The sequence below is a fragment of the Peromyscus eremicus genome, chromosome 5 (assembly GCF_949786415.1).
Source record: "Peromyscus eremicus chromosome 5, PerEre_H2_v1, whole genome shotgun sequence".
Classification (NCBI taxonomy): Eukaryota; Metazoa; Chordata; class Mammalia; order Rodentia; family Cricetidae; genus Peromyscus; species Peromyscus eremicus.
Genome location: NC_081420.1, coordinates 11,883,911 through 11,909,920, shown reverse-complemented (window position 1 = coordinate 11,909,920; position 26,010 = coordinate 11,883,911). Strand labels below are relative to the sequence as shown.

At 47.9% G+C, this 26,010-nt stretch overlaps 1 protein-coding gene across 3 annotated transcripts in view; it reads left to right on the top strand.

Annotated features, from left to right (window-relative positions):
- Syk (spleen associated tyrosine kinase) overlaps positions 1-26,010 on the top strand; it is a 76,045-nt gene that overhangs the window by 5,241 nt on the left and 44,794 nt on the right. For 2 of the 3 annotated variants that reach the window (XM_059262941.1, XM_059262939.1), the window contains exons 1-2: positions 11,934-12,077; positions 24,629-25,085. In XM_059262941.1, coding sequence (XP_059118924.1) covers positions 24,672-25,085 — 414 coding nt within the window. In that variant the 5' untranslated portion in view covers positions 11,934-12,077; positions 24,629-24,671. Of the gene's footprint in view, positions 1-11,933; positions 12,078-24,628; positions 25,086-26,010 lie in introns of those variants that run through there. The other variant, XM_059262940.1, reaches the window with a different exon arrangement.

Below are 26,010 nucleotides of genomic sequence, written 5' to 3'. Positions count from 1 at the left end.
TGTGAACATCACCTCTTGAAAATTGTCTTTGAACCACTCCGGCAAACATAAGAAGGGTGAAGCTTAGCGAGCAGAACTCTCCTGAAGGACGTGGTGAAACAGCCACTGTCACTCTGCCAACCTCTCTAAGTTTAGAGTCGTACGTGGCCAGAAACGTGTCTTTTTCAAGTTAGGGGAATTACAACAAAGGAAGGTTTTGTTGGAAGAATGGGTAGTGAATGGACCAGGAAGGAAACTAATTTTGAAGCATGACATTTGTCATAATAGTTGGGCAAATTCTGTCCACAAGTAAGGACTAAAGCTTCCAGGGATTGAGAATTGCCCAACGTCATGCAGACTCGGTTTTCAAAGGTATTTGTGCACTGCCACCTGGAAGTTGTCTAGGCCCCTGATGCTCAGGTCCATTTTGAGATGTGGAGAGATCTGGGGTGTGGCCTCCTGCCCCATTCTACCTGGAGCCACAGGAGGTCTCTGTTTTAGAACAGTTGACGGGATAAATAGCACATTCTTGAGGGCTAAGGAGTTTCAACTTCTTTGGAATTTGTGAGTGTGCTGGGCTGTGTATTGTTAGTTGTGAAGACTGGATGGTCCAGAAATGTGTGTGTGTGTGTGTGTGTGTGTGTGTGTGTGTGTGTGTGTGTAGACAGAAGTGGTGAGGGATCATGCAACCAGTTTCCTTCTGTACACAGGTGTTTATATTCATAAAATCTGCCAGTCTTGGAATTTTCAGGTGTTTGAGAATGTCAGTCTATTCTCAGCCGACTGACACACTCACAAAAGATGAATACGTATAAAATAACTCAGGAAGAGAAAGTGTACATCCACCTGCACCCACTTCTACACAAGTCCTCTGGAACGGTTTCCATCTTCGTGATTCTTTTCTCACGTTATTCTTAGTCCATCCGGTATTGTGAGATCACACCATTGGTTCTATGCCCGCTTCTGAGAACTGGCTTTTTTCTCATGAGGACACAAGCTGCCCTTATTATGGTTGAGAGCTCCGGCTATGGTTTCTGGGTGACTGTGGCTTAACATCTGGGTGTCGCAGGCTGCAGCAGAGGGTGACCTGAAGGCTGCTCTTGTGTAAGCCGTATGCTGACTGTGTATGCGGTCACTTGCTCGGCTCCAAATGTGTCTATCTGCACTGCTGTACTGACCACAGAGAGCCCCAGGACTTGTCACATACACCTTTTGATGCTAACTCTGGGACTGTGGCTTTGATCAGCAGCCATCCAACTCTGAACAGTGGTTTCCCAGGGCCCCTTGGAGCAGCGTAGTTGACAGAGGCATCCAGGACCCCGACTCCACCATTACCTTCAGTTACTTAGGCTCATGTTATCTCATCTGCAAAATGATGCTGAACTCCCTCTTCTCCTGGAGGCCCTGTCCAGTCTCACAGCTGCGCTATGCAAAACTGAGCTGCTGGCCTCAGAGATTGAACCCTCTGCAAACGTTGGTGGGAGAGTGCTGGAACCAAGGATAAAAAGCTGCTGGTCACCTGGAGACTGAGGAAAGGGTCTTTTTACAAGCAACATGACTTTGCAAGGCACTGTGGGAAGGTCATGGATACAGAGTGGCTCTTGCCCAACAGTATCACCAGATTTTTGAAGCAAACTTTCAACACATTAAGGATGAGTGTGTTTATCATCAATAAGCTGAGTGTGTGTGTGTGTGTGTGTGTGTGTGTGTGTGCGCGTGTGTGCGTGTGTGTGTGTGTGTGTGTGTGTGTGTGTGTGTGTGTGTGATGTCTATACATGTGTGATACAGGTGTGTGCAAGTATATAGAACCCAGAGGGCAACCTTGGGTGTCATTCCTCAAATGCCTGCCATCTTGATTTTTGTTTTGTTTTGTCTTCATTTTGTTAAAATTTATTTTGCTGGGTGGCAGTGGTGGTGCATGCCTTTAATCCCAGCACTCAGGAAGCAGAGGCAGGTGGATCTCTGTGAGTTCCAGGCCAGCCTGGTCTACAAAGTGAGTTCCAGGATAGCCAGGGCTATACAGAGAAACCTTGTCTCAAAAAACAAACAAACAAAAAGATTTCTTCGTTTTATATGCATGTGTGTCTGAGTGCATGTATGTGTACCCCATGCATGCAGGTGCCCGTGGAATCCAGAAGAGGGTGTTAGATCTCCTAAAACTTGGATTTCAGGAGCTTATGAACCACCTGATATGGGTGCTAGCAACTGAATCAGGGTCCTCTGAAAGAGCAGCAAGTGCTCTTAGCCACTGAGCCACCTCTCCACTCCGGTCCTGTTTTATAACCACTTCCCTGGAGATCAACAAGTAGGCTCTACTGGCTGGCAAGTAAGACTGAGGAATCCTCCTGTCTCTGTCTCTCTCCCCAGCACTGGGCTTACAAGTGTGGGCCCCCAGGTTCAGCATTTTTACATGAATTTTTGAGACTAAACTTGGTCCTCATACTTTGGGAGGTGGGTTATTGACTGAGCCATCTCAGCCCTCTTATACACCCATCTGTCTGTCTGTGCGTCTGTCTGTGTGTCTATGTATCTATCCATCCATCCATCCACCCATCTAGCTGTCTAGCTATCTTCCTACCTACCTACCGACCAACCTATCTCCCTATCAGATATGCTTTGGACACAGCAGAGCAGATATTTGGAACAAGATGTATGACCCCTTTAATAAAAATGAAAATCTATAGCCTCCAACTTTGGTCTTAATGAGAGAAACTTCTGGAGGGAGAAGTACACAGAGCTCACAAACAGTCCCTTGAGGTATATTTATACAGTGTCAATCATGGCCTCTCTTCCCGAACATGTTACTCTCAGGGTGGGCATGCATGCTTCCCAGATGGTCCAAGAAGGCTTCCCTCTAGCTTCCCTGTCAATTGCGTTCAACATGCAGCATGTAGCCATGTACATTTGAACTAAACTTAAACAATCCTGGGCTACATTACCCATATTGCAAGGGCCTTGTAGCCGGTGGCTCTGTGTCAGTGTAGATAAGCATTTCCAGGGCTAAAGGACTACTGGACCCTAAGTTAGCCCTAAGCCCTCCCTTGGGCTGAGAGGATACTTGGGTAGCCTGGAAGTGGGAGGAGTTTTTGCCAGCCTTCCCTGGGTGCAAAAACTGCTGCTCACGGTTAGTGCATCCTGGGTACCACTTGCCGCTTTTCCACTGTAGGAATAGTCTCTCTGTTGCTAAGTTTCTGTTCTACGGCTATAACAAATACCACGGCCAAAAACAACTTAGGAGAGGGAAGGGTCTACTTCAGCTTATATCTACTCCCTTTGCTGGGGGAAATCAAGGCAGGAATTCAAGTCAGAACTTGAAACAGAAACCCTGGAGGAATGCCAATTGTACTTCACTCACAGGTTCCTGCTCAGCTGCTCTCTTATGTAACCCAGGCCCACCCGCCTAGGGCTGGTACCACCCACAGTCGGCTTGCTCCTGCCTGAATTAACAGTCAAGACCATTCCCCACAGACATGCTCACAGGCCAGTCTAAACTGGGCAGTTCCTCAGTCCTTGAGGTTCTCCTGTCACATGACTCCAGTCCATGTCAGGTTGACAGTTAAAGCTAACTAAGTCACTCTCTCAAAGAGATCTGAGTCCAGATCATAGGGGACCCAGGGGTGAGACTCTCAACCACGTTAACACAGCAGCCTCCCCTACACACACACACACACACACACACACAGAGAGAGAGAGAGAGAGAGAGAGAGAGAGAGAGAGAGAGAGAGAGAGAGAGAGAGAGAGGAGAGAGAGTAACTGGAAACAGTGTGAACTCTGGAAACCCCAAAGCCTACCCCCAGTGAGCACACGTAAAAAAAACCCCAAAGCCTACCCCCAGTGAGCCACTCATAAAATAATCACTCTGAGGCTTATATTAATTACAAACTGTTGACCAATAAATAGGTCAGGCTTCTTGCTAGCTAGCTCTATCATCTTAAATTAATCCATTTCTATTAACCTATATTTTGCCACATGGCTGTGACTTTACCAGTCTGTTGGCATGCTGTTCCTTGGGCAGCAGGCTGGCATCTCTCCAGATTCTGCCGTTCTCTTTCCTGTCTCTCTCCTTGGATTTCCCGCCTGCCTCTAAGCTGCCTTTTGCCACAGGCCAAAGCAGCTTATTTATTAACCAATGGGAACAACATATATTCACAGCGTACAGAAAGACATCCCCCAGCAGGGGACATTTTCATTCAAACCGTCACACCCATCTTCACACACCCCTTATCCATCTCTAGATTACCTCTAACACCTAACACATAGTGAATGCTGTGTAAATATATGGTACTGTCAGGGAACCAGGGCATGAAGGACAGTGCAGTGTGCATATATTCAGGACAGAGACAGAGTGGGTGTCTGAATATTCTCTCTCTGAGGCTGGGTCAATCTTCAGGAAGCTGTGGCTGTGAGGGCTATGAGTTCACTGAACCAACCCCTCTGTTTAAGGTGAGAAGGTGAGGATTTGTTACAATTCTTAGTGGTGGGGTTCTTGTTTGTAAGACTTGAGCAATGCAACCACTGGAACCCGTTCTGTTTTCCTTATGACTCATAAGTAGCGTGCCACTGAGTGGACCGTATGAGCCCCTCTGCTTGTGGATTACAATGCAAGCTCTCAGCTGCCGCTCCAGTGCCGTGCGTGCCTGCCTGCCGCTGTGTTCCCCACCGCGGTGATCATAGACTCGAACCTTCCGGCTCTGAAAGCCTCAACAACCGTCTTCATTTCTAAGTTTCCTTGGTCGTGGTGTCTCTGCAGCAATGGGAAAGTAACCAAACAACAGGCATGTTCTACACAATGCCGAGGGCTCAAGCAGCTGCAGAGCTGGGTGCTGCCTGAGGTGGGGGGTGCCTGTCAGCCAGTCCTTTTCAGATACTGTCTGTGCAGGACTCAGTCCCTGAAATCATCGTTTTTAAATAGTATTTTTATTTATTCCTTGAGAATTTCATACATAGTTATATAGTGTGTTTTGATTGGATTCACCCAACATTCTCCTTCTCAACAAGCCCCTCCCACCTTCATCTCTTCCTCCTTCCTCCTTCCCCTTCCCCTTCTCACTACCCTTCTCTCCTCATCTCCTACTCCTCTTCCTTTACTAACCCACTGAGACCGGTCAGGGTTGCCAGTTCCTGCAAGGATGCAGAGCTGTGCACTAGAACATGGGCAACCTGCCGGCAGCTGCACCCCCAAGGAAAAATGTCTCCCTCCCTCTCTCCCTCAGCAGCCATCAACTGCCAGTAACTTCTCAGCTAGGGGTAGACCTTCACTGCCCCTCCCCAGTCAGTGCTGGAAAGTTGAGTGGCCTGATCCTGTGCGGGCTCCGCAGGTAACACACCTCTGTGAGTTCTTGCATGCAATAGCATGTCCCAGCTCTCCTTCCCTTCCTGTGGCTGTTACATTCTTTCCATCCCCTCTTCTGTGATGCCCCCTGACCCTTGGGACAGGGCACTGTGATGACATAAAGGGCCCGTTTAGAGATGGACACTCACAAAGCTTAATTTGTTTGTTTGTTTAAGAGGATTTGGAGTTTGGGGAAGATCCTTGGTATTTGTTCATTTCTCTGCAGCTTTAAAAAAAAAAATCAAGGTCAAGATTGGAGTTCAGTGGTAAAAGCACATGCCTAAAATGCATGAGGCCCGGGGTTTTTAATCCCTGGTAGTTCACACATGCCATATGCATGTCCATACAAAGAGAGAGAGAGAGAGAGAGAGAGAGAGAGAGAGAGAGAGAGAGAGCATCAACATTGTGTAAAGAGGGATCGTGTCCCTTGTGGGGACAAGCTGTAAAGGTCATGTTGAGCAAGTTGCTCCATTCAGCTCTTTTGAATATAGAAAAGTAAGATTATTTGCTGGGACAGAGCCCCATTTGCTACGATGCAATCTGAGAGCAACTGGAAGGTCCCTGAGACCAGCAAGAGGCCAGAACATCATTAAGTTCTTTTGGTGGACAGAAGTGAGTGGGACTTGGGGCTGTCACAGGGATTAGGGGCCCCTCACACTGGGCCCCGTGAATCTCCTCAAGATCCAGCCCCTCCACCTGCTCACTTGGAGTCTGGTAAGAGACCTAGTAGCCTGCCTCTAGAATTCCTGTGCTGTGTAATTTGGGAGAAGATAAAACACCACAAGAGGTGTTGCTCTGAGGGGCCCTGCAGATTAGGAGACTTCCTCCTTCCCGTGAATCAGCCTGCTGTCAGGAAATGCAGCCGCCTGGGCTGGCCCAGTTACCCCAGCCACTGCTGGGCTCCATTGACAGCTCCTAGCACCATCGTGACTTCTTCCAGAATGATCTTCTTAACCAAACCCGTGTCTGAGGATTCATGGTGGAGGAATTTTAACTGAAAGAGTGTACTGGTTATTCTTCTCACTGCTGTGACACACACACACACCCGACACACACATACACACACACACACACACACACACACACACACACACTGCAACTTAAGAAGAGAAGGGCATATTTTGTCTCACAGTTTAAGGATCCAGTCCATCAAGGCAGGGATGACGTGGCACTGGGAGCTTGAGGCCCCTGGTCACATTGCATCTTCAGTGACGAATCCGGGAGCAACAAATGCTGGTGCTCAGTCTGCTTTCTCCTTATTGAGTCTGAGACCCCAGCCAATAGAACAGTGCCATCCATAAGGATGGGTCCTCTCCCCTTAACCTAATCTAGAGAGTCCTTCACAGACGGGCCCAGAGATTTGTTTCCATGGTGACTCTGAATCCATCAAGCTGTCAGTCAAGACGAACCATCACAACTGTGTTCCCCGAATGCTGGCCTTCCTCAGGACTTCCTTAAAACCCCAGGGGAAATGTAAATATTTTGCTTCGATAATTCCCCTCCAGTCAGCAGCTGTGTGGTTGTCCTATATTTCAGGAGTCATTTCAGAGCCCCAGCCTCCTTATGGAGACCAGAGTGCCAGAGTGAGGCACTCTCTGTCCAGGCTGCCTGCTGGCCTTACCTGAGAGCTGCTCAGAAAATCTGATTTCTGAGCCCAGCCCCTAGAGATCTGAAGATTCTGGAGGGCTTGGGACCCCACCACTGGTACGGGTTAGGGAAAGTGACAAAACCCTGGCATGTGGTGGAGCTGCTGTTCTTGTGGCTGAACTTGCTGGTGCCAAGGAGTGGTCCCCAGCAACACTGGGAGGCATAGGTGGCCTTTCACAGCTTCTGCTGGCTGCAGTGGGCTCTGTGTCTGAGTTTGTAAGAACCGCCAAGGCTTTGAAGCAGTTGTTTAGAAGATAGGCAGCCTTCCTCTACCCTCCTCTTCCTCTGGTAAAGACAGAGACTTTCTTACAATTTATTCCAAGCTCTAAAATTCCCTTCTGCTCAGCCCTGAGCCCAGCTGGGCCACCTTCTCCTGGGCTGTTACGTAGACACTGCTCTCTGTCTTCTGAGATTGAGGTCTGGTCAACAAGAATCCCATGGTGCTATGCTGTGTCTAAGCAGCCAGGAGTGACCAGATCAAGCTCATTAGCATACTCCTGGCCTCAAATCCCAAGACCACCACTCCCTGCCTCCTGGCCACACCCCGACCCACTGGAACCAGCATTCTGTTCCCATGATTGTGTTTCAGTGCTCTCGACTTCACTGCTGTTTTGTTGACCTTTCTTAGGGAGACATGAGCAAATGTCTGCTCATCCCAAAGTAATCATTTGGACTAAGTCTAGCCTGGTGAATTAGCAGGTTTATTGGTACTATGGGAAAAAGATGGGGGTGGCCAATAGGAGCACAGGGGCTCAAAGGCAGCCACTTCACCAAAAAGCTCACCAAAGTGGAGCATCTGTGGAACCCCCTGCCCAGCTTGCCGGAGTCTCCTTTTCCCCAACTTTTTTTCTCCTTTTCCCCAACTTTTTTTCCCTTAAGTTTTATGAGCCTGTCCCTCCAGGAGGGAGTGTTTCAGTTCTGAGGAAAGAGTTCCCCAGCATCTAAGTGATAATGCATGTTGTATCTCTATACCCGACTCATTTCATATCCTCAAGCTCTATGTATTTGTTGTTACAACTGGCAGAGTTCACTTCCTTTTCATACCGAGACAGTGCTCTACAGCCTATGCCTACCGTATTGTTTTATCCACTCATCCATTGGTGGACCCTTAGGCTGATTCTGCCTCTTAGCTATTGTGGGTAGTAGTTCAGCGAACAGCAAGCATGCCGGCGTCTCATCCACACACTGATTTCAAGTCCCTGAGATGCATGCCCGGAAGTAGGAGTTGGTCCTATTTTCAGCTGAGGTCGGGTCATTTACTTTTCCTTTAGTCTTGGGATGTTCCTTTTACCCCTCGAGATGAGGCCTCTTTTGTTCTGAAAATGTACTTCTAACTGAAGCATGCATTCACCCCTTTATTTAACGCTGTATTTTTGTGGGATATCAGTGTTGCTTATCTTGGATCTTCTTTGACTTTTAGGATTTTTCAAGTTCTGTCCCCTTTTTCTCAAGCTATTGCCTTGTCTTGTGGGTCCCTTAAAGACTCACATCTGCCTTCTTTGTCACTCAGAACAATAGCTGCCATTTATTTTCTGGTCTTTACCCCTCCACGTATAACCTCAGTCAGCTGATCCCCAGTGCCTTTCCATTCCTGACTCTTTTTTCCCCGATAGACAACTATGGTTTAAAAGTGTTTGTTCAGAGCCGGGTGGTGGTGGCACACACCTTTAAGCCCAGCACTCGGGAGACAGAGGCAGGTGGATCTCTGGGAATTCGAGGCCAGCCTGGGCTACAGAGTGAGTTCCAGGAAAGGCTCCAAAGCTACACAGAGAAACCCTGTCTCAAAAACAAACAGAAAAGTCTTTGTTCAGTTACCTTTGTTGAACAATCTTGAGTAAACATTCTCTTTCTGCTGTTAGTTTTCCCTGTTGGCTCTAGCCTTTTATTTCCTTTGAGTAACTATGTAGATTCCCAGTAGGCTCGTCTTCTTCTCTTCAAAAGAATCATGGATGCAGCAGCACATCAAACCCAGATTGTCACAGGGAGGCCATGTGTGCTCACAGATCCCTCCGAACAAGCAGTACTCTGTGCCTTGGAGGACAACATGGAGAAACAGCACAGGGCTGAGTCCTGAGGTCATGAGGGACTGGGGGGGGGGGGGTGCAGAGCCTCTCCTGTGCTTCCTGCAGGAAAGCGTGAGAAGACAGAGCCAAGCAGGCACAGGGCTAGTTGGTTTACAAAGTGATGTCAGGCTCTGGTGAAGAGGGCCTTCCCTGGTTGTCTGCTCCTGTAGAGTAATCAGAATAGGTGACCAATAGGTTGGCCTGATAAAAGAAGTGGTTCAAGGTAAACTTTGGACTGGTTGTTTACATATGGAGTGTTTCACTTTCTCTAGAGATTGCTCAGTGCTGGGATGGATAGCACCCCTAACATCAGCAAGTCCCTGGGTATCAAAATATCAGAAGATAAAGAGTAAAAAGCTGTAGTTAATACACACACTTCACTAGGTTCTCACAGTGAAGATCTGAGAAAGAGGCCAGGGAGAGGGCAAGCAGTAAGTATGGAAAGCACCCAGAGCCTTCTGCACAAGACAGGTACCTCTCCAAGGCAAAAAACACATTGTCAGAGCTACAGCCCAGCTAAGAATTCCCAAGTGGGAATTTCAGAAGCCTCCTTGCAAGTGTTACAGCTCTGGAGGGAAAGGTACCCTGGCTTACATGGTAGTCAGGCTATACCTGGAGCTACAGAAATGTGGCACTCTCCTCCAGCTTCGGGGAAAAGTTACTTTTTTCTGCTCAATCCCCCTACTGGAAAGTCTCAGCAAAGGTTCTTCTGCTGCACACCAGTGAAAGGAGATCTTCACCCAAAACTCTTTTAAGAAAGAGATTTATTTGGGAAGGAAGAGTCCAGGAGAGTGGCTGTCTCCACCAGGGTGGAAAAGGACAGCCCACAACTGACCAGACAGAGAGGCTCATACAGGGCTTCTTAGGGGACGTTTCTCCAGGGAGATTTTCTGCTCGGGATTGGTTGGTTTCGTTGGTCAGGGGCAGAGCTGGCTCTGGTTTCAGGGCCAAACTGTGTTTCTTTCACTGGCTCTTTATAGCCTTTTGGCTCTAGCTTTACGGCCAGAGTGTATTTCTTTCACTGGCTCTGATTCTAGGGCCAAAGTGTGTTTCTGTGGCTCTGGTTTCAGGGTCAGGGTGTGTTTCTTAGGTTCTGGGTTCAGGGCTAACATGTTTCTTTGGCTGGCTCTGGTTTCAGGGCCAGGGTGAGTTTCCTTGGCTGGCCCTTTTCCCCTGTACTCCACACTTACTGAATCACTTACAGAACAAAAACCTCTACAGTAAATGGGGTCAGGGCTTCAAGGAAAGGGTTGCGTAGTAGCAAAAGGGTCAGACATCCAAGGAGACACAGCAGCCCTAAACATGTGTGCACAGATCAACAGCACACCAAAATGCCCAAGGTAAACCTTGACAAAGCCGAAGACATAAAGAGACCGTGCCAACACCAGGATCTGGAATCAGTTGCTCTCTTTCTATAACAGAGCAAATAGAAAATCAATAATAATAAAGAGGCCAGGGCAACACCGTCAGTTGAGCTGACCTTTGTGCGATGGTCAGTCTAACAACTGAAGAATGCATTCCTCTCCCGCTGACATGGAATAGTTACCCAAATAAAATGCTTGCTCAGAAAATTTGTTAAGTTTAAGTTTTAAAAGCCATGTGAATTATTTTTAGAACACAACAAAATTAAACCATATGTCCACAAAAAAATTTAACCGGTAACTAAATAATGGGCTTTGGTACAACCTGTGAGTCAAAACAAATCTCAGAAGAACTCTTAAAATATTTTGAATAGCATAAAAATGAAAATTCATTAATTTGTTCAGCACTTGTTGCTCTTGCAGAGGACCCAGGTTTGATTCCCAACATCCTGACCACTCACAACTATCTGTAACTTCATTCCCAAGAGATCTGATATCCTCTTCTGACATCTAAGGGAATCAGGCACACACATGATACACATACAACTTTGTAGGCAAAATATTCATACACACAAAAAAATATTTCTTTTAAAAAATGAAACTGCAGCTTACCAACATTTTGAGAATGATACCCAAAGTAGAGCTTAGAGGGAAATTCCTAACACGGAGTCTACTGCTGTAGCCAAATTCCTGAGAGTAAGTACTTTATAAAGAAAAGCAGTTTAATTCGGCTAACAGTGTAGGGCTTAAAAACCCACGTTCAGGCGGAGCACTTCACAGCCATGCAACCCTGCCCGGTGGCATTGAGTGGTAGAAGAAGGTGATGGATGGGACCAAATTGTTGGGATGACCTCAATTTATGACCATCTACTGTCAGTAACTAAGCCAGTCCGCTAGACTTAACTTAGTCCTCTTAGCTAGTCGTTCATCATTTCCAAAAATGGTACCCCAGTGGACTCACCCCCTCACACCAGACCCCACCTTAAAAGTTCTGCCACTCAACCATGCCCCACCCCAGCCAAGCTTCCAGCACCTGAACCTTTGCATGGCACACCCAAACCATGATGATTCATCAGATAAAAGGAATGTGTCAAGTCAGCCTCCTACAGTCTTAGGTGAGGGTGCTCCGTGGAATTCTAGTAAATTAATCTTAAACCACAATGGTGAAAACTTTGAAACCCAAAATAGGAAACTGCAAACAAAAATAAAACCCATTTCGAGCCTTTAAAATTATCAACAGAATTATTAAATCATCAAATACGGTTTACAATAAAAACAAAAATGAGAAGAAAATTTTATATACCTTAAATTTGGCACATGGTTTTAACTAGGATGTGTGGGAAATGTGTGGGAAACCGTGTGCCAGGGACGCCATCTCCACTGACCCTTCTTGGCGGGTGGGTGTTTGTATGGGATCCCTGCCTTCCGACTCGAGCTTCATTTTGAATATGAAATTAACAAGCGGGCCGTCCCAGGGCCCCTCACTTCTGCTTTCTGTCTTGTCTTGCTTACTGACACTTTGAGGAAAAGCCACTTCCCTAGTTACAGACACCAGTCAACAGCAGGAAGCCCCACTGCTCTCCTCTGCCCGTTCTCCACGGCAGCCATCCCCGTTTTCAAGCCCGCCAGCTTGGTGCTTACCACGCTCCATGCCCCCCGGGGCCTGGTGCCCAGGTCTTCTGTGAGTCCAGGAAGGTAAGTCAGATCTGCAGCAATCAACAGTGCGACCCTAGAGCCCTCTGCGATGGACCAGCACAAGAGGCCACACCAGTAGCTGAGTGTGTGTGTGCTTCCCTGGTCCACACCGTGTCCTGGCTACGTTCATCAAGCTGTGGAGGACTTGACAATTCCTGTAGTTCTCATGTGACAAAACTATATTTCTCCCTGCTTACAAAACCTTTGACGCTTTCTTTGAGCTTTGGGGGTAATTTGTGTATTCAGATACAGTCATGAAATCACAGGAGCCCGTCAAAATTTCCTGGAGTATTTTATAGTCACGAATTTCAGAAAACCTGGGTTTCCTTGAGCAGGCATGGCTGCTTTGTGTCCTTTGTGTCTAACTTGGGTTGCTTGGCTTCTCTAGCGGCCTTGAGGGCCCTGTGTCGATTGTTCTCATGAGGTGGGCAGATGGGGAAGTAAAAATAGTGCCTAGACTCGAGCAGCTTCAGCCAGGCCCCCGTGTCCCAGACACAGTGGAGTCTGCTGGTCACAGTGTCCACTGCGACCTCCACCCTGGCCACCTAACTGGGGTTCTTTGGGTTGGAGCTTCTTGGGGCTTGAGGTGGGAACCAAAGGAATACTGTAACTTGGTTGTTCCCTTGCCCTGGTTGCTTTGACCCAAGATGATGGTAGTGAAAGCTAGAAGACACTTTTATCGTGAAATGTCTGGTTCTTGGTCAGTTATTGGTATTTTATGTGTGAGTGTACATGTATGTGTACGTGTGTATATGTATATACCTGTGTGTATGGTGTGCATGTGTGTGAGAGAGAGACAGAGAGGAGAGAGAGAGATAGAGAGATAGATAGATAGATAGACAGACAGACAGATAGATGATAGATAGATAGATAGATAGATAGATAGATGTATATATGTGTATATACCTGGATATGTGTGTGTTTGTGTTTGTGTTTGTGTGTGTGTGTGTGTGTGTGTGTGTGTGTGTGTGTGTGCTGACACGTGTATGCCTTGGTGCACATGTGCATGTCAGAAGACAGCCCCGGGTGAATGTCAGCCTCTTTGTTGTTCAATGCTGCATAGATAGGCTTCCTGGCCACACACTATGGGGATTTCTCCTGTCTCTGCCTTCCATTTTACTGTAAGGCACTGGGGTTACTGATATGTAGGGAGTGGCTTGGATGGTTCACCCTGGTTGGCTTCTCTGCTGTGCCAAGGAGCTGTTCAGTTTGCTCTACCTGCCTGGCCAGGGGGAGTGTGGTCTACCTGCTTCCCTCTTGGGAAAATGCTGGCTTCTAGCAGAAGTTTTCAAGTTTCCTGCTTAAAATCATCAAGAGAGACGTTTGTATCAGTTTCCTGTTCTCTGGCCTCCTTGCTGAATCTTCGCTGGTCTAAAAGCATGTGTGGAGCCGGCACCCTGAGAACACAGAAGCTCGACCTGAGGGCATTCTCTTCCTTGTTCCAGGGGTGCCATCTGCAAGCCCTGTCAGCTGGTCACCAGAAGACACAAAAAGTAGAGTTGAGAGCCAGGGCATAGGCAGTCCTGGCTACGTCCTGGCACCTTTCGTTCCAGAACTTTCTTCTCCCTTCATGTTGCCAGGGAAACAAGCGCATTTATTCGTGTTCTCCCTGGCACAGCACTGGCTGACTAGCTTGTGGTATCCGTTCAGCAGGTCTGTCCAATGGAACTGAGATTTAGATTTGAAAATTAAGTGCACCAGAAGCTGTGGAGATAGCGTAGTTGGTAAAGTGCTTGTCAAGCAATCACAAAGACCTGAGTTCAGTCCCCAGCACTCATTTAAAAAGCTGAATGGCTGGCACTGTGTAATTCCGGTGCTGGGGAAGTGTGGAGAGAGGCAGACCCCTAGGGCTCAAAGTACATGGTGGATGACACCTAAGGAACAATAGTGAGATTGATCTCTGGCCTCCACACATATGCACACCCACAGGTACACGAGTGTGTACAAATATTAAGTGCACTTAAGTGGGTTAAGTTGCTGTTTGTAAGCAAACAGTTAATATCTGTTGACAACAGGCATCCTCTGTGACCTGTGCTAATGTGAGGCCGGCGTAGAGACCAGCTTAGGGAACTTGCCTGTGGACTCTGAGGGTATCTAGGGGCCCACTGAGATGGGTGTGTTTTGGGGGTTCTCTGCTCTGAAGCTGCCTCACACTGATCTGGTTTTGAAGTATCAGGACGTGCTTTTGTGCATTTTATTGGCTCTCTGTTTCTGAATGGCGGTGGACATTATTCAGGCCAGCCTTGGCTGTGCTTCCTCTGTGAAGGACGGGCCTCTGTATTCTGAGAAGTCTCCTATGCTTGCTGCCAGTACAGAAGAGGGAGGTGCTCCTCAGAGAAGTGTGGTTCCCCCTTGGGTGTCTGTGCATTGTGACATCCAGGCAGGGTACGGGAAGGCTGGTGGACAGACCCCTACAGGACAGCGTCCCCGAGGAAAAGCACCCATCTGCCACTGAAACCAATGCAGCTGTCCTGCGCAGTTCAGGCTCAGCATCCCCTGGGTCCCATTCTTCCCTGCTCAGGCCTCGGCCTTGTGCCCGTGTGTTTTTTGCATGGTGAGATCCCACCTAGAAGCCGTGTGAATGCTCACAGCTCCAGGAAGAGCAGTTGTGGCGGTTAGCTGCAGAGCCCGGTGCTGTGGGGTAACCCTGTGGCACCTCCCTTTCCTTTATTATTTCTCTCTCACCAACCCGCCTGACTAACCTAGCGAGACTGACTCTCCCCCTAGGCTGGGTTCTTCCCTCTTTTTCATGAAAATTAACCTAACCCCCAGAGGAAGTTTTTCTTTTTAATGAAGTTCTGGCATTTAATTTACTCAGCCTAAAGCTGCAAGGAAATTTCCCAGGTACACTTGAGTGGGGTTGTTTTGCATCGGGGTGGCCATGTGGCTTCAAGTGCCGTAAACTTGTATTTGCATCTTCCTGATTTTGTTTCCCTGTGTAGCCCAGACTGGGCAGAAGTTACCCTTGGGTGGTGTTTTTTTCTCCAGCCACAGTCCACATTACACCAGGGGTTCTTGTGGCCAAGTGTGGGGACACCAGCAGTTTTACATAGCTGAGAACTGCTAGAAGTGTCCTGCAGGCAGTGGGATGGCAGGCAGGGAGGTGGGTTTACAAAGCGGGGGAGCCTCCCCTGCAGAAGCCATGCTCCAGTGGCTCCTAATGGGCCGAAGCCTTGACCCCACTGATCAGAGCCCCTTCGATAACAAGGAAAGAGCCCAGTGCTAATTACAAACAGGGTACATGGCACAGGCTACTCTTCTTGTTCATGTCCAGCTATGAAGTGCGGGAAATAACAGGTTTAATAAGTGGGAGTTGAGCATAGTTGAACATAGTCTTAACATACAGGTTTTCTCAAAACTGCCAAGGCCACGTTCTGTGTCTTTTCATGGAAGTGTGGAGAGAAGGGAGGAAACTACCTAGAGCCAATGAACTCTGTTCATGGATTCCTTATTTAAGGGTTCACTGTTCCCTGATTCTGGGGTGAGTAGCCCGATTGGTAAGGTATTTGCCTTGCAAGCACAAGGACCTGAGTTCAGTCCCACGTACACCTACAAAACCACAACACCAGTAGCAGCTGGTGTAGTGGCTCACACTTCTCAGCTCTGGGGAGGTAAGAATAGGTGGATCTCTGGGGCTGACTGGCCGGTCTAGCCAGTTTGGAAAGCTCCAAGCCAGTAAGAGAGCTGTCTCAGAAAACAAAATGGATGGAATCTGAGGAACAACAGCTAAGGTTGATCTCTGGCAAGTGTGCGCATGCGCACGCACGCACTTCACTATTCACTAAAATGTCTTTGCAACCCCAGTCGACCACGGCACCTTTGCGGCTGTTTGTAGACATGTGCTAAGTGATTTCATTCTGTTTCTGTGATAAAACACTCTGACCAAAAGCAGCTTGCGGGAGGAAATGGTGTGCTTTGTTTACACTTCCAGGACACAGTCTGTCATTGAAAGGAGTCAGGGTGGGTACCTAAGTGGGAACTTGAAAGAGAAACCATGTAAGAACGCTGCTTGTTGGCTTACTCTCAGACTTGTGTGTAGCCAGCTTTCTTACACAGCCTTGGATCATTTGCCTAGGGATTGTGCTGCCTCTGGTGGGCTGGGCCTTCCCACATAAACCACCAGTTAAGACAGTCTCCCACAGACATGGGTGCAGGCCAGTCTGACCCAGGCAACCCTCAGTTGAGACTCTTCCTTCCAGATGACTCCAGGCTGTGCCAAGTTGACAATCACAGGACAGTGGCCCTCTTCTTGTCTTACAGCAGAAACAGTCCCCGTTTTCTTGATCTATTTGGGGCCACTTTTTGATGGTGGTTTTTGTTGGGTCATCCCTATTGAAAACGGTTGAAAACATGGGGCTAAAGTGCCGCCTAGTGTCTCTAAGCACAAAAAGGCTGTTGTGTACTTCATTAAGTAAATCTCCATGTTTTCTGAGCTTCTCACAAGCATGGCAATGTTGCTACAGTTCAATGTCAGTGCGTTGACAATGGATATAAGTTGTTTCTTTAAACAGACACTCTCTGCTACAAGGCTGTGCCTTCTCTGGCTGATAGAAACATGACCAGGGCATCTCCAGGATTTAACCTTAAAAGTTCCCTGAGAAACAGTGTTTGAAAATTTGTAAGTGTCATGCTGAGGGCACCTGTGGAAAGTATCTACTGTTCATCGTAGAAAGTAACTATATTTAGTTTCATGCATTAGAGGAAGAAAGTAGGGTCAAGGGCAGGAATAGGAATGGGATGGAGAAAAGAGAGACTTTTCTTCACTGTGAAGACATGTGAACCATGACACATGTGGTGATAAACTAACTAGAACACTGGAGTTGTCTCTGATCCCAACCATAGTAGATGGTAAGTCCTGGGCTTGGGCGGCGCTGCCCTGACAGAGCAGAGTGCAATGGCCTCTGGCCTGTGAGTACAGGTAAAGAGGAGGTGAGGGGAGATGGGATGAGGCTGGTGGCATCCTGGAACATGCCCCAGGCATGTGTGTCTCAGCATCTTCTTTGCGTGAGTTGTCCTTCCCTCTCGAATTCTGGGTACCGAAAGCCTTCTCCTGACTACTGGAGCCCAGACCTACAGCCTCACTCACTACCCACTGGTTTGTTAACAGCCCGTTCAGATATCTGTCAAGTGCTGACGCTCCTGCAGTCTGGTCTTTTGTACATGCTTTCCAGGATCTAAGGATCTGCCTGTGACTGCCCTGAGAAATGCGATTCTTTCGTTAGCTCAGTGGCTATCAGAGACACTGTACTTGCAAGGGCAGGCACAGCTATTGCTCAGCCTCCGTGGAGTCGCTGACTGACAAGATAGCGTTACACTGATATCTGTGAAAGGACAAAGGTCATACAGTCCACCTGAGTCCCAGGACGGGGGAATTGGCATATGATTGTCTAATGGGAAAGCAAATCCAGAAGTCAGTAAAGTGCTTGTCCTGCAGCCCTGCATCCCAGGGCTAGGGAAGCCGAGATAGATAGGCGGATTGTGGAGCTCCCCAGCCAGCCAGTCTAATCAAGTCAGGGAGCTCTAGGTTTAATGAGAGAGCCTGTCTCAAAAACCAATGTGGAAAGGAAGACACATGATGTCATCCTCAGGCCTTCATATGTACATGCGTTATATTCTCTCTCTCTGCTCTCTCTCTTCCCTCTCTCTCTCTCTCTCCCCCTCTCTTCTCTCTCTCTTTCATCTTTCTCTCTCTCTCCCCCTTTCTCCTCCTCTCTCTCTCCCTCCCTCCCTCCCTCCCTCCCTCCCTCCCTCTCTCTCTCTCTCTCTCTCTCTCTCTCTCTCTCCTCTCTCCCAGATTTGTAAGAGCTTTGGGCTCCTTCCTGGCTTTGCTAAACATCTCCTCTTCCTTATACAGATGTGTCTGTCCCTGTTTGGTGAGCACATGCCCTCCCGCCAAGCATGCACATCTGTTCCCCCTCTTCATATCCGTGAGACCCTGCATTCAGTTGCCATGGAATCCACCTTCCATTCATAACCAAAGCACTAGTGACTCTGACACTGTGTCTTCTGTGTCCATAGGAGAATTGCTGAGGTGCACAAGTGCCAAGGCCACGCAGAGCCAGGTGGAATCCCAGCAGAGCTTGCTCCCAGCCTCTGTTCTACATCCCATCCTTGCTGCCTTCTAGATTTAAAGGGCATCATATGCCAGTGTCCTTCTGGGCCTCCTGTCCTCTGCTGTTGTACAGCACTATCCCAAGAGCAAGACAGCTGGCATACTCATCAGATTAGCTATTCCAGATTGCTGGAGTCCATCAGGAGCTAGTCTGGGGACTGGGGACCGTGATCCAGCCTCAGAGAAGGAGGGTGTGATGTGGGTCACTGGACCCTCAGGTGATACTATAGACGCTCCTCCCAGTCATTTGTATGCAATTGTGCCTAGTTGCATGTGGCTTGGGGTCTCAGGGAGGGGCTGGCGTGTGTAGGTTGGGGAGACTAGAGAATGGGCATTCTAGCTGTGTAGTTGTAGGGAAACCATCATCCATGCTGGGTACTGATTCTCCGGTGCAGTTGATTTAGGGTCATTCCACGCTCCTAACCATAAAATCCTCACCCATGTTCTGTCACTAAGCCCCATGAACTCATTAGTCCCCCAGGGTGAATTTTGGTGGACTCAAAAATCTTTGGGACCTTATGAAGAAGGGGAAAATATTGTTTATGTCTCCCCTGGGGAGGAATTGCTGCAACATCTGCTCATTGTTGAGAATCATCATCAAATAGATAAGGGAATGTGTGGTTATTTAATACACTGGAAAGGTCAAAGACAAAAGACAGGCCACGTTTGGTTTGTGGTCAGGACGCAGCAGCTAAGCCAGTGGTTTCCAGTCGAGGGCATCTTTGCCCCAGGGAAGGCCTGGCCATGCCTGGAGGGGGCTTTTGGTTTGCATGGTTGCGGGGTGAGCTGCTATAGACATCCAGTGAGTGGAGGGCAGAGATGCTGCTAAACAGTCTCCAGTGGGAGAGAAGTCCCTATCACTACAACACACATACCAAAGACAGGTCCAGCCCCTTCATCACAACTGCCCAGGCCGGGCAGTTCTGAGATAACACTGTAAGAGGCTCTGGAGAAACCAATGGGTGTTATAGGGTGGCAATGCAGCTGTCTTCATATGTAAATAGAGGGTGGGAAGGGTGTCATGACTACATGTGGAAGAGAAAGATCTCATTCTCCAGAAGCCTAGGGCAGATGTTGGACACCTGGGGCCACCCAGGGCTGTGTTCGTGGACCTCTGCCCAGACCAAGGAGATCAAAGCAGCAGCATTAAACTTAGTGATGCTTTTTAAAGGGGGCCTGTATGACAGAAAATCACGTGGGAAAATGAGAATGACAAGAACACTTGGAAATACTGACAAGTAGGGAGAGTGTTTTGGCAGGATCTCCTCTATGGGCAGGCCTTTAGATATTTGAATGCAGCAGATGTGAGTGGTGTCCCAGGAGTATCCGGAAGACCAGGGCTGAAGAGAAGAGGCAGGAATCTGATGAGACAGCATTTCCTGCTTGAAGCATGGAGCATGTGACAGAAGGCTCCTTCCCCACAAGAAGCCATGAGCTCATGCAAAGCATGAGTGAGCTCCATCAACACAACCACAAGGCTGGGCATTTGGACAGCTGATGTGCTGGTCTCCATGATCCTCTGGACTCATACAAATTGGACTTGAAGTATTTTCATTCAGAAAATAGCAGATATTCACAGTAAAAACTCTAAAATGAAAGAGAGGCATGTGTCCATTAAGTACATGCTTTGTGGACATTTGGTAAACCCTGAAACATGAACAAGCCAGTTGAAATACCCAGACCTTTGAAGGTTACATTTTAGCATAACAGGAGGGTGGAAGCAGTGTATAAGGAAAATGGACACTTAAGTGAGTTTAAATGAGAATGTGCTGGCAGGGAGCAATTCAGTAGACAAAGACAAACACCTAAAAATCAGACCATCGGGCTGTCTGAGGGGATGGCAGGAACTTAGACCACAGGCCTGGGAAGGAGGAAAGTCACTAAGGAAAATGCTGTAACCCAGACACCATAGGTCTGTATTGTGAGGAGGCACAGAAACACAGTGCAGAACACAGCTGGAGGGGCTGGAGTCAGGCCAAAGAGGGCCTTGTAGGCTGGGGAAGGTTTCAGATGTGCTGTGGATGTGGACATCTTGAGTTCACTGTATTTACCAAGAAGGAAACAGACACAGAATAAGGGGAGAACCAGGTAAGACTCAGAGGTGGTGGTCACCACAGGCAGCGCTGGGAATGGGTGAGGAGCCCAAGTGGCTTGAGAATCTATTTGCGAATCTGTGTTGTTGCTAGACAAGCCCTAGGAACTGGCTCAGTGAACCTCCCTTCAGATCCTCCAGCCTTTGGCCACATCAGTGAAGACTGGGACAACTCTGCCCCGGTGTGTGCCTGTGCTTGGACAGAGAAGTCTTTCCTGATTCTGGGGATGACCTATGGAGGAAGGGTCCTCAGCATTGTCTTGACTGGCTGTTGCTGGTGCTGTTATTTCCATTAGAGTAGGGAGAAATGTGGTGGTCCCTCAAAGTGAGGGGTCAGATTGAGGAGTGGAGCTGGGGAGTCTGAGTTCCCTCTTGGGCATCCAAGAGGAACTTGGGTCAGCCAACACACAGTGATGAAATCGCTAGAAAGACTGATGTCCGATAGTCAGCAAATATTTATGTATTTATTTTTATGCACCTCCACCAAACATCAAGAGCTGCCCCAGGCATAGAGGTGTAGCAGTGCTGTTCCTGCCCCCACAGCCCTGTTGATGTGTGGAAGGGATGTCACCTTGTGGGGATGGACCATGGAGAAAACGAAGTGAGCGGGGTAGACAACAGCCAAGGGACTCCCAAAATATTACTTCCTGTTAAAAACCATCCCCTCAGTCTGGGTGGTAGCTTAGTCGGTAAGGTGCTTGTCCCACAAGCACCAGGCTTGAGTTGAATGGCCAGAACCCATGCCCAACAGCTAAGCTTGGTGGCACACATGTGCATGTAATCTCAGCACAGGGTAGGCAGAGGCAGGAAGAACCCGGGGCTTGCTGACCAGCCAGTCTAGCTTATTTGACAAGCTCCAGGTTCAGTGAGAGGCCTGTTTCATAAAGAATGAGGTGAAGAGTGATTCAAAACCAACACCTGAAGTTGACCTCTGACCTACATATGTACACATGTGCACAAGCATCCATATGAGCATGCATGTGTCCACGTACATTTTCTTACTACTAAGGCCTTGTATGTAACTTACACCCTAAAAGGCCCCAAAAGAATGATGGATTTACTGTGTTCTGACAGGCTCCCCTTATACATCACTGCTCTAGAGCTGCCTATACAGGTGTGTGCAGAAGTACTGGGCTAACTCTGGGCACAGGTGGGGTAACGAGGAGTAGGGGGGTGGTTTGTCAGGACTGGGGTCTTCTTTAATTCTTCTCAAGTTTATGCCTTTATGCAGTGGCCTCACGCTCTTGTTGATGTCTAACTCTGTAGTGTTGAACTAAGGAAGAAAGCAGGAGTCCTCAATACTGTTGAGGGTGTTGACGTGACCTTGAGCTGTGGACTCTCCCTGCAGTCAGAGCAGGAGAGCCCAGACAGGACATGCAAGCCACAGTGGCAGGTGCGATGAGTTCAGGGGCACCCAGAGGAGTACATGCGTCAGGGAATGATGACTCTTCCAGGGGTGGCAATTATGGAGGTGCCAAGGCTGTGGCCAAGACTAGGTGAACAGCTGAATCTCTTTGTTTTTGTTGGAGGTCCTTTGGGAACTGGTTTGGTTGGTATCTCTCTTAGTTGATGTTTCTATTGCTGTGAAGAGACACCATGACCATGGCAACTCTTATAAAGGAAAACATTTCATTGGGGCTGGCTTACAGTTCAGTCCATTATCCTCATGGTGGGAAACATGGTGTCATGCAGGCAGACATGGTGCTGGAGAGGGAACTGAGAGTTCTACATCCAGATGAGCAGGCAGCAGGAAGTGAAATGGCTTGAACTTCTGAGACCTCAAAGCTACCCCCCCAGTGACACACTTTCTCCAACAAAGCCACACCTACTCCAACAAGGCCACAATTCCTAATAGCGCTGCTGCTCCCTGTGGGCCTGTGGGGCCATTTTTATGGCCACCAGGCGGTGGTGGCGCATGCCTTTAATCCCAGCACTTAGGAAGCAGAGGCAGGCGGATCTCTGTGAGTTCAAGTCCAGCCTGGGCTACTGAGTGAGTTCCAGAGAAGGCGCAAAGCTACACAGAGAAACTCTGTCTCAAAAAAAAAAAAAGTGCTACTGCATTTGGAGTGAGTCTTCTTACTTTGATTAACAAGCAAAACAATCCCTCATAGACTTGCCCAGAGACCAGCCTGTTCTCAACACTTTCTCAGCTGAAACTCTTCCCAGGTTGTCAGGTTGACAGTTAAAACTGATTAGCATGGTTGCTTTGTTTTGTTTTTTATTTGATCTCTTGTATTTATTTTATTTTATTTATTTATTGGTTGGTTGGTTGGTTTATTTGACAGAGTCTCGCTCACTCTCTCGCTCACTCTGTAATCCAGACTAGACTGGAAATCACTATGTAGCCCAGGCTGTCCTCCAACTTGCTGCTACCTCTTCCTTCTGAGTGCTGGAATCATAGGTGTGTATCACATGCCAGGCAAGAAGCTGAATTTGTGAGTTTGGCATGGTAGCACAAGCTAATGTTCGTAAAGCAGAGCTGAGACCCGTATTCAGCCATGAGACTTGTGTGACTGGTGGCCAGAAAGCAGGTGGCCATCTTAAAAGATAGCCTCGTTAAGAGAAGGATGGAGACAACAATGAGGTCCCAAGTGGGCACTAGGAGTGCCAGCCCTGGAAAGCTATACGTGTGGAGGCAGGTAGTGATGCTATCCATGTTCCAAGTTAGAGGCCAGGATAGGCTGGGAGCAGCTGCTGTCTGCCGTTCCACAGACTGCAGTGGACCTCCTCCCTACAGGCAACTCATGCATTACCCTGGGTGTCAGAGGTCAGATGGTCAAAATGAAGGTGGCTGCTGGGCCAAGAGAGTGCCAACACCAAACTTTCCCTTCCCACTGAAAATGAAAGGGGCTTCCTGCTAGGGAAGGAAGCTGCATTCTAGCGTGTGGAATGGTGATTTCCTGAGGCTGTGGGCCATGGTGGGGACAGGGAGAGGCTGGTCAAAGGGGACAGACAGAGTCACAGTGAGCTCCCAGAAGTGGGTCAGCAATAATAGACTGTATATTAACAAATAGCTAAAAAGGAAGGATTCTGAAGGTTCTCACCACAAAACTAACAAATGTCTAATGTGATGAATATCCGAGAAACACATTTGATCATCAGCTCTTGTAAACACAGATCAAAGAATCAATTTGCCACATTACACATCAATTAAAAATGAAGGATTCCAAAAAAGAAAAATGAACAATGCAATGCAGTGTGCATGCCTTAGGCAGATTATTATTTATTAAGACAAAGAGTTTATTAAGGGAGAGGAACAGAAGGGGATATTTAGGCCTATGGAAAGATCATACAGGAAGAAAGGCAGAGGGATGAATGGAACCAGCTTTTATAGATATCCCCCCCCCCCCCGCTGCAATGAGCATGGGCTTACGTAGCTACATTCTGAGTTCAAAGTCAGCATGGGCAATATAAGAATCAAGAGATGATAGATAGATAGATAGATAGATAGATAGATAGATAGATAGATAGATAGATAGATAGATAGATAGATGATAGATAGATAGACAGAGATAGATAGATAGATAGATAGATAGATAGATAGATAGATAGATAGATAGACAGAGAGACAGACGATAGATAGATAGATAGATAGATAGATAGATAGATAGATAGATAGATAGATAGATATACATAGATACATAGATATGATAGCTCAGCATCACCTCTTGAGAAGGAATACTCAGGGTGTGCCCTTGAGCACTGTGTCAAAAGACTACTGTGCACTGCTCTTTTTCTGTGTGTCTTAGTTGGGGTTTTATTGCTGTGAAGAGATACCGTGGCCACAGAAACTCTTATAAAGAAAACATTTAATTGAGGGGGGACTCACTTACAGTTTCAGAGGTTCGGTCCACTATGATCATGAAGGGGAGCATGGTGGTGTGCAGACAGACATGGTGCTGGAGCTGAGAGTCCTACATCTTGCAGGCAACAGGAAGTCTACTGACTGTCACACTGAGTGAAGATTGAGAAAAAGACCTCAAAGCCCACCCCCACAGGGACACACTTCCTCCAGCAAGGCCACACCTCCTAACAGTGCCACTCCTTTTGGGGGCCATTTTCTTTCACACCAACACACTGTTTCTTCTTGGAGTACTTTTTTTTTCTCCACTAGAAAAAATAATAGTGAGTTGGGTCACCTTTGTCAAAAGCCATGGATTTGGTTAACTAATCACAGAGTGTTCCAGGAAACTGGAAATTAGGAAACAGAAAGGACCACGCACCAAATAGGGCAGCATGTCCATTCTCCACTAGAAAGTCCCTGTGGAGTAGGTTCTGGTGGGCTTAGTCAGTGCCCCTTGCTGTTTGGGCTCCTCACTGTGGCTCACCCATCTTTGCTGTCCCCAGGCACTTCTCTACATACCTCCTGGAACTCTGAAGGGGTGCAGACATGGCAGGCAACCCGGCCGACAATGCCAACCACCTGCCCTACTTCTTTGGCAACATCACCCGGGAAGAGGCTGAAGACTACCTGGTCCAGGGAGGCATGACAGATGGGCTCTACCTGCTGCGCCAGAGTCGCAATTACCTGGGTGGTTTTGCTTTGTCGGTGGCACACAACAGGAAGGCGCACCACTACACCATCGAGAGGGAACTTAATGGTACCTATGCCATCTCCGGGGGTAGGACCCACATCAGCCCAGCAGACCTCTGCCATTACCACTCCCAGGAAACCGATGGCCTCATCTGCCTCCTCAAGAAGCCCTTCAACCGGCCCCAGGGGGTACAACCCAAGACCGGACCTTTTGAGGACCTGAAGGAAAACCTCATCAGGGAATATGTGAAACAGACCTGGAACCTTCAGGTGAGTCTGGTGGGCACCTATCCCTGAGACCATGGAGCCCTGTCCCAGAATCACCCAGAGTCCTTTGCGTCCTTTACACGAAGACTGGGGCAGCATGTCTGAGTGGATTTTCCAGCGTTTGCTACATTCCATGTGCCTGTGTGGCCATGTGCCTCGTGGCCTTTGTTGGCACTCCGTCTGCACATGCGGTCAGAGTGGCGTCTTCACATTCCCCTCTGCACTCTTTCCGCCTCCTTTCTCCATGTGTGAGAAGGTTGGGTTTTCATTTCACTCCTTTGTTGTTGTTGTTGTTGTTGTTGTTGTTTTTAATACATGTCAGTAATCAAACTCTGGCTATATATCACCAGGAAGATCAGTTTTCCTCTCACGGGGAAAGTAAAGAAATCAGTCCCCTCAGCTCTTAAGGAGACTGCTTTTATTTCCACCATGTTTCCACGTGGTCCAGGCTGCTCACCTGTGACTCCTCTGATGGCATTTCCTGCATGTGTGTGTGGGGTAGGGTGGGCTGGGGAGGGGGTGGGAGTGAGGACAAAGCCAAATGCCGACAGACAGGAAGCCTTCTTTTAAACTTTTTCCTTGGTTACATTATTTATTTATTTATTTATTTGTTTGTTTGTTTGTTTATTCATTCATTCATTTATTTATTTGCTTATTTATTTGCTTATTTATTTATTTATTGTTATTATTTGTGTGTGTGTGTGTGTGTGTGTGTGTGTGTGTGTTTGCTGTGACATGTATGTGGAGGTCAGACTACTTGCAGGGTCAGTCTCTCTTCCACCGTGTTGAGTCCTAAGAATCAAGCTCAGATGGTCAGGTTCAGGAACAAGCGCCTTTACCTGATGAGCTACCTCACTTCTCCTGGCCTCACACACATCTCAAGACTTCTTATCTGTCATGAAATGCTTAGGTTTTCATACAGAACCTA